The 16,442-nt window shown below is 38.3% G+C and overlaps 1 protein-coding gene across 1 annotated transcript in view; it reads left to right on the plus strand.

Annotated features, from left to right (window-relative positions):
• Window positions 1-16,442, plus strand: part of LOC127854982 (E3 ubiquitin-protein ligase HECW2-like) — an 81,876-nt gene that overhangs the window by 56,586 nt on the left and 8,848 nt on the right. The window contains 13 exon segments of the mRNA XM_052390191.1: window positions 1,925-2,512; window positions 2,849-2,962; window positions 5,115-5,345; window positions 6,163-6,421; window positions 6,914-7,019; window positions 7,723-7,797; window positions 7,799-7,906; window positions 8,385-8,617; window positions 10,658-10,764; window positions 11,621-11,756; window positions 12,731-12,997; window positions 13,739-13,837; window positions 14,173-14,305. Of these exon segments, the coding sequence (XP_052246151.1) occupies window positions 1,925-2,512; window positions 2,849-2,962; window positions 5,115-5,345; window positions 6,163-6,421; window positions 6,914-7,019; window positions 7,723-7,797; window positions 7,799-7,906; window positions 8,385-8,617; window positions 10,658-10,764; window positions 11,621-11,756; window positions 12,731-12,997; window positions 13,739-13,837; window positions 14,173-14,305 (2,456 nt within the window).

The following is a 16,442-nucleotide window of genomic DNA, read 5'->3' on the forward strand; positions in this document are numbered from 1 at the left end:
CCCGTGCCCTCCCCCCCTCCCCCCCTCCCCCCTCCCCCCTCCCCCCCCCCCCTAATTTTTTTTTTTTTTTTTTTTTTTTTAAGATCATCTCACAAATGACCACCACACCCTCACACTATACCCCCACCCCCCCCCACCCCACCCCCCCCCCCCCCAGTTTTTTTTTTTGATTTTTTTTTTTTTTTTTTTTTTTTAAGATCATCTCACAAATTATCACCACACCCTCACACTATACCCCCCCCCCCCCATTTTTTTTTTAAAACGGTTATGTTTGAAATACCGTCCAACCATCGCACCCAAACCCCCCCCCCCCCCCTTCACTCCACTCCTCCCTCCTTTGTGATTGAAAATGAGAGTCCCTTCACCTTTAAAAAGAAAATAGATGAGCGGTCTGCACCCGCAAGGCTGTGCTCTTGTTTATATTTGTAATTATATTTATTAATTTTGAGAATATTTCAGAAGCAATATATTGAGCTTTGTAATCATTATCCCCTCGCTCCGAATTGGATCGGGGGGATTATGTGGTTATTTCTGCCGTCTGTCAGTCCGTCCGTCCTTGCCCCTATCTCCTCCTACACTATTAGCACTAGAACCTTGAAACTTAAACACATGGTAGCCATGAGCATATGTGCGACAAGGCACTATTTGGAATTTTGATCTGACCCCTGGGCATACATGCCATAATTTTTCAGACCAATTCTGGGACATTGAGTTAAATTGTCCGGGACTTTTGCCGATTTTCCGGGACATGTATAAAATGTAGCGATATTTATAGACATATGCATTTTTGGTACGTTTTTTTTGTTTCGCATCGTTAATTGCAAAAGTTCGAAAGCCTATCCGAAATACGCTTGATCTATTAACGTCAAATTAAACATTACTACTTCCGTTACTAGATACCTGCCACGTGTTTTCAGTGTAAGCGTTCTAACATAGATGGTGACGTCACTGCGTTATTGTTATTAAGACCGGTGTGTAACGCATAGTTGTTGATACGCCTTTATTCATTTATAACATTAATATAATAAAAAATACAACAATACAGTACCGTTAGATCGTCAACTCAAATCAATTCAGTTTTTATATGCTTACTATTTTACTCAACTTCTTTGTCGGTTAAACGTGCGAACTGCTTTTAATTTTTTACTCAGCGATGTTGGACTTCAGATACATGTGTGAACAACTATCCTTTGCCCTTACGCAGCGGGAAATAATGACGTAGTAGATTAAAGTCAATTAACAACCACTTTAAACAATGCCGCCTTTTCGGTTTGACCGTGAACGTGAGACAATCGATATGATAACAGGACCCCTGTTAATTGATCGATTTTGACACGTAGCGTAGTCTGCCTATTCGGGTAGGCATTGTCATGGAGACGCTGCAGATATACACAGATTCGAGGTGCAATGAAGCCTAAGATAAGGTACATGTATATATGGATTTTGTAAATTCCGGGACATTTGACAGATTTCCGGGACAGCGGGACAAGTTCTTCATTTCCAGGACTGTCCCGGACAATCCGGGACGTATGGCATGTATGCCCCTGGGTCAAAAGCTGCGGCTTGGGGATACAGGTCGGCCTCTGCCACGCCATTTCTAGTTAATAATGTATCTCTTATCTGTAAACGACACATTGTAAGTATTCCGTTCAATATCACATGGTTTTGAATCTGTTGCAAATTATAAAAAATGTGTTTTTTGGATTTGTTTCAATAGTGTCATTCAATATTAGCATCTGCATTCTGATCAGGCTATTCAGGGTCGACACTTACAGCTTTTATTGTGTTGTTTGTTTAAAGGAGAACTCATCTTGACCAAAATCCAGTTTTGGTCGAAAGTGTCATCCCTAATGCACAGGAATTAAAGCCCATTTGTACAGAGCAAGGTGATATTGTATCTATAAGCTGCTTAATGTTCCTCCAGGTGACCTATCGAGCCTGCAAGGGGCAGTGGGTGGATCCCCCGTCCCCTCCCAGTGGTCCCTAGGGGGCTCCTACCTTGACACTTCCTGGCCGGAGATCCCTCCCAGGCCCGGGACTCTCCTGCCCCAGAGGGACTCCACTCCCTCGCCTCCCATCGTCCCCCACAGGGGCCGTATACTGAGCGAAGAGGAGCGACAACACAACCGCCACCATATACAGCAGCATTTAAAACACTGGACTCAAAAGCAGAAGGATCGTGCTAATTCGAGTTTTGGGAGCAGCGAAAGTGGAGCAGGGGATTTGGATATAGTGTCATCGCCTTCTTCTGAAAATCGTAGTTTGACCAACGGTCACTGCGGATGGGTGACGTTCGATGATCATCAGTCGTCGCTGTCCTCAGATAATACGCTAACGGACAGTCTCCAGAGTCCCCCCTCATACGAGCCTGCGCTAGGATCAGAGGGAGGGGCAAGTGTGACAGGGGTCAGTGCAATATCGACCTTGGCAGGGCAGCATGGTTTGACCCTGACTAGTTCTGCAGTGTGGCAGTTACGACATGGGGATGGGGAACATCATGCCGTAGACTCAGGTAAGTGTTCACTGCTTTATTAGTTTTCTGAAATGTGATGAATATGCATTTATAACCAGGCAATATGTGTTATCTCAAGAGCAGAATATTAGAGTTCTTGGTAGTGTTAATCGTTGTAGTGGTTAATTTGTAAGGTTGTTGGAAAACAATTTTGCAGTTTTGGTTAAGTTAATGAATCTTAGTGCTTTCTGCAGGCAATTTAACACTCTTCCAGGGCACTTGAAAATTGTTAGCAGTGTATTTTTTTGCCTGTTTTTCCACTGTTCCTCTGTAATGATACCTATACCCACATAGCAACACTCCCCATGTATTCTCTATGTGTGTGTGTGATTTCAGCTGACAGCCCTTTGAGTGGTGGACCCCCGGTGTCCCCTCTGCCCAAGTTACCAGCGAGGGAGCGCAGGTACCAGCCTGTGGACCCTAAACCAGGGGACCAGCCCCTTCCGCCAGGTATGTAGGGAACCAGTCTTTGAACCTCGCTCTGGGGAAACAAGTTTAATGCATGTGTGTAGGTGTTGTCACAGATTACTCTATGCAGTTTGCACAGGCTACTGAGGGAAGACATTTTCTGCTTTTATGGTATTTTTTTAAGCAAGTCTGTAATGGAAGCAAATGCAGTTTAGGCAGAAAAAAGTCGTCCCTGATAAGCCTGTGTAGTCCACACAGAAACTTTACACACATGTATGGCAGGTACCAGCTTGTGGACCCTAAATTAGGGGACTAGCCTCTGCCACCAAGTATATCAGGAACCAGTCTTTGACCCTTTCTATGTAGGGAACCAGTATTTGACCCTCTTTATGTAGAGAACTAGAACCATCTTTATGTAGGGAACCTGTATTTTACCTTTTATGCAGGGAATCAGTACCCTCTTTATGTAGGGAACCAGTTCCCTCTTTATGTAGGGAACCAGTACCCTGTTTTTGTAGGGAACCATTTCCCTCTTTATGTAGGGAAGCAGTATTCCACCCTCTGTATATGTGCAGTATGCATATGCTAATCAGGACGACACTTGGTCCAAACTGGATTTCTGTTTATATGTCTTCCTTGAAATTAAACAATTCCATAAAGGTGGAAAGTGTCTTCCCTGTTCCCACATGCAATAAGCCTTCAAATGCCTAACATCCTAAAAATATGTGTTTATAATTGGTCCATAAAATAGAGTTCTTAGTTTACTGTCCACTGCCTCCACAAAATGTCTGCATTGATCATCATGTAAAGTTTCCTCTGCCCCTTCCTATAAATTGAATTAAGGCACCTGCTTTGTTGTTAAAACACAGTTGTCCTTTTGCTGCTTTACCCTTTCCCCGATAAGAAGCAAAAATCAGAACAGCCTGCGAGTAACTTGCAGACTGTTCAGGTTTTATGCTGTTTGCTGCTCACAAGTATCTAAGGGTTGGAAATGAAGCCTTTAAAACTTAAATTTAGTAAGAAAGGTCTTTAATTAAATTTAACTTTCTGAGGGACTACAAATGCATCAAAATACATATCTAAGTGGGAAATGGTTAAATCAATTTTGAGCGATCATGCTAAAGGCCCTTATTTACAGCAATTAATGGCCTTGGCATCATAAATCAAGGGAGTGATAATTATCAAAAGGGATTAGCAACTCCTTCCTAAGAGAGATCACTTATTAAGGGAGACGATGTGGTAAAAATCAATAAATAAAAACATCATGTTTTGGGGATCTTAAAGAGGATTACTTTTGATAGGCACCCTTTGTGTATTTGTGTATTTATAAATTATTAATTATAAGAGCTATGATTAAATGATCAATAAGACATATCATAGTGGCTTCCAAAATATTGTTTATTCTGAAAAAAAAAATGTAAGAAAAATTGTTTTGTTTTTTCAATTAAAAATAAAAACTTATTGTGTTTTACTTAAAAAAATGGGTTTTTACATTTGGTTACATGGTGTTGTTTTTGTAAATTTTGTGTACTTGTAATTCATTTGTGTTATAATTATATTGAATAATTATTTTGGAAATAATATGTTTTTTAATTTTGATTTTATTTAGTTAATTTTTAGTTATGCAAAATAATGACAAATAAACAATTAAGGATGTTCAATTTTTAAATTGGCAATTAAATAACAAAAATATGTCAAACATTTACATTTTAATGTGTCAATGAAATAACAATAAAGTGCCTTACACCCTTTCCTATATTGCACCACTGACAATTTACAGATAATCTGTCAGACATTTAGAACTTAACATGGTACTGATTATCTAGTAGATAAGGCTTTCACTGATAGGGTTTGCCTAGATAAGGCTGTAGTATGGAATAGTTCAGTCACAATGAACATTGCCAAAACCCACACACTACTTAACAAACTTTACTAAGTAATACCCTGGTTTGGGGCACAGGACTTAAAAGTCATTGCTGGGACTTATATATTATTAGAAAGTTTAAATACATAGATAATAGGCATTTCAACAAAAACAATTTTTATTTCAGTTTAATGTATAAGGCAATTCAAATTTACAAAGTGTTGTTGATTTTCATAAAGATGGAAAATATGTTCAAAAATAGTGATTTATTACAATTAACGTGTTATAAAAAAGTGGTGAATAACAATATAACTGTTATCGCAATGCCAGGCTGGGAGGCCAGGGTGGACTCCCACCACCGTGTGTTCTACATCGACCATGTCAACCGCACAACCACATGGGAGAAACCCCAGGGCAGTCAGCGGGCAATCCACCGCCGACCAACCATATCGTCACAGCAGCGCCAGCAGATGGACCGGCGCTACCAGAGCATCCGGCGCACCATCAAGCAGAGACAGGAGCCGGAGACTGCAAGTAACTCTGGGGAAAGCACCTCCTCTAGTGAGTATTGCTTTTGAAAGGGGTTTGATCCCTACTCCAGTCAGCTGATTTTCACATTTGATTGTTTTTATAGCACTGTATTATATGAATTTGGAAAAAGACATCACATTTGGAATGGACATTACTTTGGGGATTTTCTATTAAAAAAACAACTTTATTTTAATACCGGAGAGTGTTTTTTTTTGGTAATATTCTGTCAATACTTTTTTTATAATGAGCAATTTTTCATGTGTGTTTAAAAAGTGTTAAAGCTATTTAAACTTTAAAAAAAAAATAAAGGAAAAAAATATTAATTTTGACAAACCTAAAAATAATAATGGAATGCTAGGAAGTTATGTACAAATGGTTTAACTAACATGGAAATACTGTCATATTTCTTTCATGAACTGCAATACATTTTCACTTCAAAAATTTCTGTGGGCTCCTTGTTAACCCATTCCCACAGTAAATCTCAGTCTGTTCAGGTTTTATGCTTTTTGCTGCTGAACAGTATCTGAAGGTTAGAAATAAAGCCTTATAACTCCAATTGATTCAGAAACGTATTTAATTTGATTTGATTTTCTAAGAGATTGCAAGTAAAAGTCCGTATCTGAGTGGTCAAGGGCTAATTATAAAAAGAAAATGAATTCCTTTTATTTTGAATAATAAAGCTTTTTACAATATAAAAATAAAAAATATGAATTTTGACAAACTTATAAAATAATGTAAACAATTTATGTACAAATTGCTTTATTAATATGGAAATATTGTCACTTTTCTCTTGGGGAACATTTTAACTGGAAAAATACATTTTTAAGTCATGTTTTAATTCCTTCAGGTACAAGTGATGGTAGCAGCCCACAGACGTCTGCTCAGACGGTGATTCCTGCCCCGATTACGATGCTAGCAACCTCAGAAACCACGCGTGACAACCGGGGTGTGGGAGCGTACCGGCAACCACCTGTCAAGTTCATGATGAGATCGGACTTCTTTCCGTTGCTCCAGGCCAACGACCGGGCGATGGCCGACTACAACAGGAACCAGACGTTGAAGCTGATGATTAACAAGATACGAAAGGATCCTGCAAATTTTGAGAGGTATGATTATAAAATGCATTGTGTGTGTATGGAAGTTTGTAGGGGTATTTTTTAAGTTAATCTGTTTGTCAGTTACAAGACAATCAGATACCATTGGATGTGTAGCGTTATTACATAGGGGGCTAAATCTTGTATGTCAAGTGTCCATCAAGTACACTGAAGGATGCTGGTTTAGTATCCCTTCAATTATGGTTGCATATTGTGTCAGTTGGTTGCGTGGTTGGTCAGTTGAATTCACTTACTGAATGTTGCTTGTTATGTTTGCCTTCTACGATGGTTGAAAATGTCACAGTTGGTTGGCTGGTTGTTTTCAGGTACCAACACAATGGGGACCTGGTGGCTGGTTGTGTATTCCTTCAATAATGGTTGCATATTGTTTAGTTGGTTGGTTGGTTGTTTTCAGGTACCAACACAATGGTGAGCTGGTTGCTGGTTTTGTATTCCTTCAATAGTGGTTGCTAATTGTTTAGTTGGTTGGTTGGTTGTTTTCAGGTACCAACACAACCGTGACCTGGTTGCGTTCCTCAACCTGTTTGCTGACACCACCAAGGAGCTGCCTGAGGGCTGGGAACTCAAGGTGGACAAGAACAGCAACAAGGTAAATTAATTCAGATTTTATCAGATTGTGGCTTGTGTATGCTCTCTTTGTTACATTAACAAACTTTTTTTAAGGTTAAGTAAAAAGTCTAGTAAATATCCTTTAGTTATATGTATTGGAAAACAACAAAATGTTCATTAATTTCTCATGGTAATTGTTTTCATCTTAACAAAATTTACAGCAAGTAAGCATTATATGCTAGATAAATGTTATAAACCCATTCAAAAATGAATGTTAAAATTGTTCTACAGTAGAATATTATTTTCATTGAAAGAATTTACTAATAATTTTTCAACTGTCAAATTGCATCTGTCTTCAAAAGGCAGGGCTGAAAAATAAGCATTTTCTTATTTTTGAATATATATCAAAATAATATTCCAATATATGTTTATTTTATATATTCCTTTATATAATATTATACATAAATATTTCACCACTCATTGAGGATGTATATATTTAAGCTCTTAAATCAAATTATTAATTTCTTTCTTAATTTCTTTAAACTATGCACTTCTTTTGTCATTCGGCTCTATATTCTGACCTGAATACTGCATATAAGCTAAAATTCTAAAGTGCCAAACAAAATGCTTTCTTGATTTGGTGGTATGAATTACTTTTACCATTTATGCATATTCGGATACTCCTTGTCAAAGTTACAGATGTTCTGTGTACTGAACAATAAAACTGTCTCGCTCACTTTCAGACATTTTTCATTGATCACCACCTGAAGGGTACCACATTCATCGACCCAAGACTGCCAGCAGACGTCCCGCCCATTCAACCCAGACTTCCTGCACACATCGTTGCTAAGGGTACGGCACCATTCGGGCGGCCAGGACCACTCCCCGACCCGTAGTGACGCCCGTAGTGAAGCCCGTAGTGAGGCTGTAAGTCGGGGGCTTGTACACTGGATTGTTTGTAATCCTAGTTCTAGACCCATAGTCACCAACCCTTGCTTAGACTATAATGAAAGACAGACTTAGAACCAAGAAGAAAACATCTAGCGTTTGAATATATACAGACTACAGCTGGTGATAATGTTCTTAAAAGAATATTGTTTATGAAGAATTATGAAGATAGGGACAGATAATGCAAAGTTTGACTCAAAACTGAAAGCAGTTATTAAGGCTCAAGTTTTATCAATGATCTTTGGACAACTTAAGGTTATTCTTTAAATGAAATGCTTCAAAGTACAATGGAGCTTGATGAGTATGTTCTTTAACTGAAAGACATTTTTTGGATGATACCAAAGGAGAGGAGACAATAGTTGAACTAATCAATAATAATAAGTTATAATAGATGTTTGTACGAAAGGATTTCTTGTATTAAATTGTATTAAATGCCAATATTTCCCTTGATTGGCAGCCCACCCCTCCTCCCCGCCAGCCCATCCCGGACCAGGCCTCACTCCCGACGGCCTACAATGACAAGGTGGTCCTGTTTCTACGGCAACCCAACATCCAGGAGATTCTGAAGGAGAGGTACCCGCCGTACGCCTCGTCTAGTCAACTCAAGGAGAAGATTGGCCGGATCAGCTCTGGGGGCACTGAGGCCCTGGACCGGATGTCCAATGATCTACACCTTACCATGATGCTCAGGTAGACAGGATTTTCAGATTTATGTCTTATGACAACTTCAAGGTGTTTAAAAAAATATTTTGGCATTGAAAGTAGAAAATCATCTTTAATGAGCATCAATCACACTGATTTGAGCCTTGTTCTGGCAAAAAGGGGTTTAATGCATGTGCGATAAGTGTCGTCCCAGATTAGCCAGGCCAATCTATAAGACGATTTCTGCTTTTTTGGAGTTTGTCATTTAAAAAAGTAACTTCAAACGAAAGATCCAGTTTTGTTGGAAAGTGTTGTCCCTTATTAGCCTTTGCAGACTGCACAGGCTAATCTGGGACCACAGTTTAGGCACATGCATTAAGCCCAGTTTTCACTGAGGCCCTGGACGAAGATCCAGTGATGTACACCTCACATGATGCTGAGGTAGGCAGGATTTGTGAGGATCTGGGACCTGTTAAACAAATCTCTTGAAGGGAATCTGAAGTTAAGTCGTACTTAAGGGCAATTGTCAGATACAATTTTCAGTAAGAAATTCAACATTTTCAGCTTGGGAAATGATAAATTGCGAAGTCAGTTAATATTAAATCATAAAATTTTCCAATTTAAAACATTATATTGTAAACTTTTATTGTAAGTACTTATACACTTATTGTAAGAACCTAAACATGACAAAGTCAGAGACATAAAGATTTTTACCCTTTAAAGGAATTTAATGTAGACATATGAATAAGGGCTCTGGGGTAACAAATGTAAAGGCCTTCATAGCATTAAAGTTTTCCTGTCTGGATGCATTTCTGAAGTTGCTATCTATTATGGACATATTTTGCAATTTATATTTTCAGTAATATGTTTTTAGCTAAGTAGCTATGTCCCATCTAGGATTTTAAAACAGTTATAAGGTAGTATCATAGTCCCACAGAAATCACACCCCCGTTTCATATGTATCTTCAGGGGTGTGATTTTTCCGCGGATTTCCGCGGATCGGGTTGTCCCGGGGGTCACTTCTGAGATTCGCGTAAATTTGTTTTTAAAATGTGGGGGAGATGGGCTACCACCTGATTCCGCGGACGTATTTCAGAAGCTGCCCGAAATATCCGCGGCCTGCGAAATCCTCTCCGCATTTTACACTGGTAGATTCTGACTAAGCATTTTTAAAACGAGCGATATAATAGGCTATTGTTTCCCAATCTTCCAATTGAAATCGTTTTCTTAAAATGTGTTTGGTATTTCTTAGCTGATTTGTTTGCAAATGGCGCCGTTGTGAAGCGAAAATTAAGATTATTGAAATGACAAATAGCAATCGAATAAACAACTGACATCACCTAGTCTGATAGGAATAATGAAATGTGTTTGTCAACGAAAAAGACTACGTTTTAGATACAAGCAAAAGATATTTTGTTAAGACATGTGCTCAGTGAATTTGTGTCACGGAAACCAGTGTTTGCAAATTGGAGTTTAGTCTACTCGCGAAGTAAAACAATTCATAAGAATATCGTTCGAACGTGGAAATAGACAAACAGGCATGCAGACAAACATGATCTGATTTATATGTTAGTGGGTCTGTGTATAATCAGATTCATATGGATATTCTGCTTTATTATGTTTGTCACGCTGTTCAGTTAACTGAAATACCATTGAACTGAGTGAACTGAAGATGTGAAATGCAAGATATTGAATGGTAAACAAATTAAATATATTCATTTAACTCAGTTTAATACATCATTCACACAATAAGAACACTCAAGTGTGTTTGTTTATATTTAGTCCATTAACTGTAATTCAATACATTGAAAAAATGCTGCTATTGATCACAATAAATACTGACTACTGTTTACTTTGCATCCTCAGTATGTTAAATGTGAAGTTTAACAGGTTTTTATAAAGAAATATTGTTATGTAGTTCAAGAAGTAGTTTATATTAATGTCTTTTTTAAGGTTTGTCATTGCGTTATGCGCGCCATTCGCGTAGTCAAAATCAGTCGACAGAATTTTCCTCCCCTCTGACTTTGTCTAATCACACCCCCGATCTTCGTCCCACAGAAATCACACCGCCGTTCTCTATTTTTTCAGTGTATTTGAGAATGAGATCATGTCGTTCATACCTCCACACCTGGTGCAAACAAGGTCAGCGTCTCCCATGGATACGTCCTTTGGCGAGTCTCCCCATAGCTCACCAAGTAAGTATATGTGCCTTGTTCTGAGAAAACTGGGCTTAATGCATGTGCGTAAAGTGTCATCCCAGATTAGCCTGTGCAGTACGCACAGGCTAATCAGGGACGACACTTTTCGCTTAAAATTGATTTTCGGTAGGGAGGGACTTCCTTAAAACTAAAAATACCATAAAGGCGGAAAGTGTAGTCCCTGATTAGCCCGTGCGGACTGCACAGGCTAATCAAGGATGACAGTTTACGCACATGCATTAAGCCCAGTTATTATCCATCCGTCCATCAGTCTTCCGTTCTTCCGTCCGTCCGTCCGGAGCCATATCTTGGAAGTGCTTTGGCTGATTTCATTGAAACTTGGTATGAGTATATATATGGATTAGCGGATGATGCACGCCAAATGGCATTGTACACCATCGGATAATAACGGAGTTATGGCCCTTTGTATCTTGAAAAAATGCTTTTGTGTGTGTCTGGAGCCATATCTTGGAAGTGCATGAACAGATTTCATTGAAACTTGGTTTGAGTATATATATATGGATAAGGAATGATGCATGCTGGCATTGTCCATCCGTCCAGAAACTTTTGTGTCCAGAGGTATAATGGCGGGGGATATCAATTTAATGAATTAGCTTGTTCTTTATACATTTGAAAGGAAATCTTAATATTTCAGCATGTATAGTTATTTAAAATTGTCCATGTTCTGTACATGTTTTACAAAGAAACATACTCTGTGAAAAAGAGTTTATGCATGTGCTTGAGGTGTCGTCCCAAATGAGCGTGCGCAGTGTGCAGGACCCATTTACCAAGAGTGAGGCTCATATGTATATATTCAGAAAAGGAAATGCAATTATTGACTGCTCCGTTTCAGACACTCATATATCTGACACCGCCCGCTCCAATATTCGAGTCCCGGCCCCGTATAAACGAGACTTCCACGCCAAACTGCGCAACTTCTACAGGAAACTGGAAGTGAAGGGCTATGGACAAGGGCCTGGAAAAATCAAGTGAGTTAACTGCTGTGTGCTCGTTGGAGAATATAATCGAAACCCAGACATTATTTCAAGCATTTGAATTAACGTGTCCTGAAGATGCATTGGTTTTGAAATTGTTATGTTTTTGAAACAAATCAATGCCTTCCAAGTATTTTATGGTAAATTTTATTTTACAAAAAGAAACTGTGAAAAAGCTGGTTCTATATGGCATGAGACATAATTTCTTAGGTACTATTATTGAGATCATTTGCTACAGTAAAAAATATGTAAATGCAATCAGGAAGCAAAATTTTGTTTAATGAAATCAATGATTATCTGGGCAATGTATGTCCATTTCATCCTTTTGAAAGTTGTTAAACCTTTTCCCCTCAAAGGAAAGTGAAAATGCCTGTATGCAAACAGCATAAAACCAGAACAGCCTGTGAGTTACTTGCATTATTTCAGGTATTGTGCTGTTTGCAGCTCATCACTACATAACAAATGAAGCCTATACAATTTGAATCTAGTAGGAATGGTCTTAGATTTAAAGTGATATTTTCTTAGGGATTTTAAATATGTCAAAGGTATATCTGAGAGGTAAAGAGTTTATCTTATTATCATCACAATCATTTGCTTGAGTAAAAATCATTAATGCAATCGTGAGTGTATCTAATAGCATGTTTTTTCACCTATTGAAATCTGGGATCATCAGGATTCTGAAATTTTTATTTCACTCGTTTAAAGTTATTAAAGCATCGAAGCATCACAATCTCATATGCTTTAATTTATTATAAAAAGGTCACCATGGCATAGTTGATTTGGTGTCAGTGTAGGGACTGAAACGGTTCGACCCCCACTGTTGGAGCAGTATTTTAGATCTCCATAAAGGACACCAAGAAGTGGTTTTACCAGGAAAATGGACTTCATGGGAGAGGGTTCATTAAGCCTGACGAGCTTTTTTCTATGCAATTGAGCTTAAATAAATTGTAATTAACTAATCTATTCAGACTGATGGTGAGGAGAGATCATGTACTTGAAGACGCTTTCAACAAGATCATGTCCACCCCGAAGAAAGAGCTACAGAAGAGCAAGCTGTACATCACGTTCACGGGCGAGGAGGGGCTGGATTACGGAGGCCCCTCAAGGGAGTTCTTCTTCCTGCTCTCTAGAGAGCTCTTCAACCCGTACTACGGGCTGTTTGAGTACTCAGCAAATGATACGTACACGGTGCAAGTGAGCCCCATGTCGGCCTTTGTGGAGAACGCTCATGAATGGTGAGGCAGTTTTGTTGTTTTACTGTTATAGTTTTGTAGTTTTACTGTTAAAGTTTTGTAGTTTTACTGTCCTAGTTTTGTAGTTTTGATGTTATGATTTTGTAGCTTTACTGTTCTAGTTTTGTAGTTTTACTGTTCAAGTTTTGTTGTTTTATTGTTCAAGTGTTGTAGTTTTACTGTTCAAGTTTTGTAGTTTTACTGTTCAAGTTTTGTAGTTTTACTGTTCTAGTTTTGTAGTTTTCATGTTCTAGTTTTGTACTTTTACTGGTCAAGTTTTGTAGTTTTACTGTTCAAGTTTTGTAGTTTTACTGTTCAAGTTATGTAGTTTTACTGTTCAAGTTTGTAGTTTTACTGTTCTAGTTTTGTAGTTCTGATGTTCTAGTTTTGTAGTTTTACTGTTCAAGATGTGTAGTTTTACTGTTCAAGTTTTGTAGTTTTACTGTTCTAGTTTTGTAGTATTAATGTTCTAGTTTTGTAGTTTTACTAATCTAGTAATGTAGTTTTACTGTTCTAGTTTTGTAGTTTTGATGTTCTAGTTTTGTAGTTCTAGTTATGAGTGCTGAGATTTGTTTTCTTTGTGTCATAAGATGTTTTGTAGTTTTGCTGTTTTTGTATTACTGTTTATGGTTCGTGTTGTTGTTTTCAATATATAAATCTTATTTGCTGAACAATGATCCCATTCACCTAAATAGGATCCCAATCACACACAAATGCTCCCAATCTCATGATGCTTTGTTTTAGGTTCCGTTTTGCTGGTCGAGTGCTGGGTCTGGCACTAATCCACCAGTATCTCTTGGACGCATTCTTCACAAGACCATTCTACAAGTTCCTTCTCAAAGTGTGAGTACCAGACAAGGGCAGATAACTTCGAGATTCTCAATACTGAGTTTCTGGTTAAGTTGATGTTTGATTAACATGTTATACTTCATTTACTACAAAGTTTTTTTGTTCCCTTTGTTTTTTAATACCTTAAAAAAAATTATATTGTGTATTTCACAGCCTTACGTAAATTATTAAAAAATCAACAAAAAATGAAAGAGCCCGGATAAAAGAAGATTGATTGCCAAATTATTGACCATAACACGACACTCAGCATTGATGATCAAACTTTTAACCTGTCAAAAGACATACAAGATTGACTGACAAATGACACTCATGGGCTCTCCTAATTTCAGGCCCTGTTGTCTTGCCGATGTGGAGGCAATCGATGCTGAGTTCCACCAGAGTCTCCTGTGGATCAAGGAAAATGACATCACAGAGTATGGAATGGACATGTTCTTCTCTGTCAATGAGGAAGTCTTTGGACAGGTAATAGGCGCTGTAACAGTTTAGAATAGTTCTGGGAAAACAAAGCTTTATTCATGTGCGAAAATTGTCGCCCAAGGTTAGCCTATGCAGTCTGCACAGGCCTATCAGGGATGATTCTTTCAAACCTTAACAGGATATTTGTTTAGAGGAAAATTCCTTTGAAAAGAAACAACACTTAACACACATGCATGAAGCCCTGTGTTTAACCAGAACGAAACACAGTGGTTTAAAACTTTGCATGCTCGTAAATTTTTCGTCTGCTAAAATGTTCGTCTGCTGAAGTTCTAAAATTAGCATTTTCTTCGATTTTTTTCAAAGAATGCTATCAGAATATCAAACAGTTTGGATCCCGATGAGATGCCACGTTCTGTGGCGTCTCATCTGGATCCAAACTTTTTGCAAAGGCCTTTAAAATTCGGTTCCCGCACTGAAAGGTTTAAAACTTTTTCGTTTTTCCCTTCAAGTGATCACGCAACAGTATAAAGTGAATCTCAAAATAATCCATCTGCTATTAATTCATGTCCTTCTTGCTCTTTTTAACCAAAACAAAGTTGATGATTCCTGGGCAGGTGTTCACCAACAGATTAGAAGTCTAATAATTGAGAATATTCTGAAATCTGTATTTTTAGCTCACCTGAGCACAACGTGCTCATGGTGAGCTATTGTGATCGCCTTTTGTCCGTCGTGCGTTGTGCGTCGTCAACATTTACCTTGTTAACACTCTTAAGGTCACATTTATTGTCCAATCTTCATGAAACTTGGTTAGAACATGTGTCTCAATAATATCTTGGACGAGTTCGAAAATGGTTCCGGTTGGTTGAAAAACATGTCTGCCAGGGGGCATGGCAGTTTTCCTTATATGGCTATAGTAAAACCTTGTTAACACTCTAGAAGTCACATTTTTAGTCCAATCTTCATGAAACTTTGTCAGAACATGTGTCTCAATAATATCTTGGATGCGTTTGAAAATGGTTCCGGTTGGTTGAAAAACATGGCCGCCAGGGGGCGTGGCAGTTTTCCTTATATGGCTATAGTAAAACCTTGTTAACACTCTAGAAGTCACATTTTTATTCCAATCTTCATGAAACTTTGTCAGAACATGTGTCCCAATAATATCTTGGACGAGTTCGAAAATGATTCCGGTTGGTTGAAAAACATGGCCGCCAGAGGGCAGGGCAGTTTTCCTTATATGGCTTTACAGTATGGTAAAACCTTGTTAACACTCTAGAAGTCACATATGTGGTCCAATGCTCATGAAACTTGGTCAGAATATTTGAACTAATAATATCTGGGCTAAGTTTAAAAATGGTTGAGATCTGTTTAAAAAAAACATGGCCGCAAGGGGGCATGGCATTTTTATGTCCCCCACTATAGTAGTGGGGGAAATATTGTTTTTGCCCTGTCTGTCTGTTGGTCTGTTGGTCCGTTGGTCTGTTGGTCTGTTTGCGCCAACTTTAACATTTTGCAATAACTTTTGCTATATTGAAGATAGCAACTTCATATTTGGCATGCATATGTATCTTATGAAGCTGCACATTTTGAGTAGTGAAAGGTCAAGGTCAAGGTCATCCTTCAAGGTCAGAGGTCAAATATATGTGGCCAAAATCGCTCATTTTATGAATACTTTTGCAATATTGAAGATAGCAACTTGATATTTGCCATGCATGTGTATCTCATGGAGCTGCACATTTTGAGTGGTAAAAGGTCAAGGTTAAGGTCATCCTTCAAGGTCAGAGGTCAAATATATGTGGCCCAAATCGCTTATTTTATAAATACTTTTGCAATATTGAAGATAGCAACTTGATATTTGGCATGCATGTGCATCTCATGGAGCTGCACATTTTGAGTGGTGAAAGGTCAAGGTCATCCTTCAAGGTCAGAGGTCAAATATATGTGGCCCAAATCGCTTATATTATGAATTCTTTTGCAATATTGAAGATAGCAACTTGATATTTGACATGCATGTGTATCTCATGGAGCTGCACATTTTGAGTGGTGAAAGGTCAAGGTCAAGGTCATCCTTCACAAGGTCAAGGTCATCCTTCAAGGTCAAACATCATATAGGGGGACATTGTGTTTCACAAACGCATCTTGTTCCTTAAATGGCTATTTACTACAAAACCTTGTTAACACTCTA

Source organism: Dreissena polymorpha, chromosome 13, assembly GCF_020536995.1.
Source record: "Dreissena polymorpha isolate Duluth1 chromosome 13, UMN_Dpol_1.0, whole genome shotgun sequence".
Classification (NCBI taxonomy): domain Eukaryota; kingdom Metazoa; phylum Mollusca; class Bivalvia; order Myida; family Dreissenidae; genus Dreissena; species Dreissena polymorpha.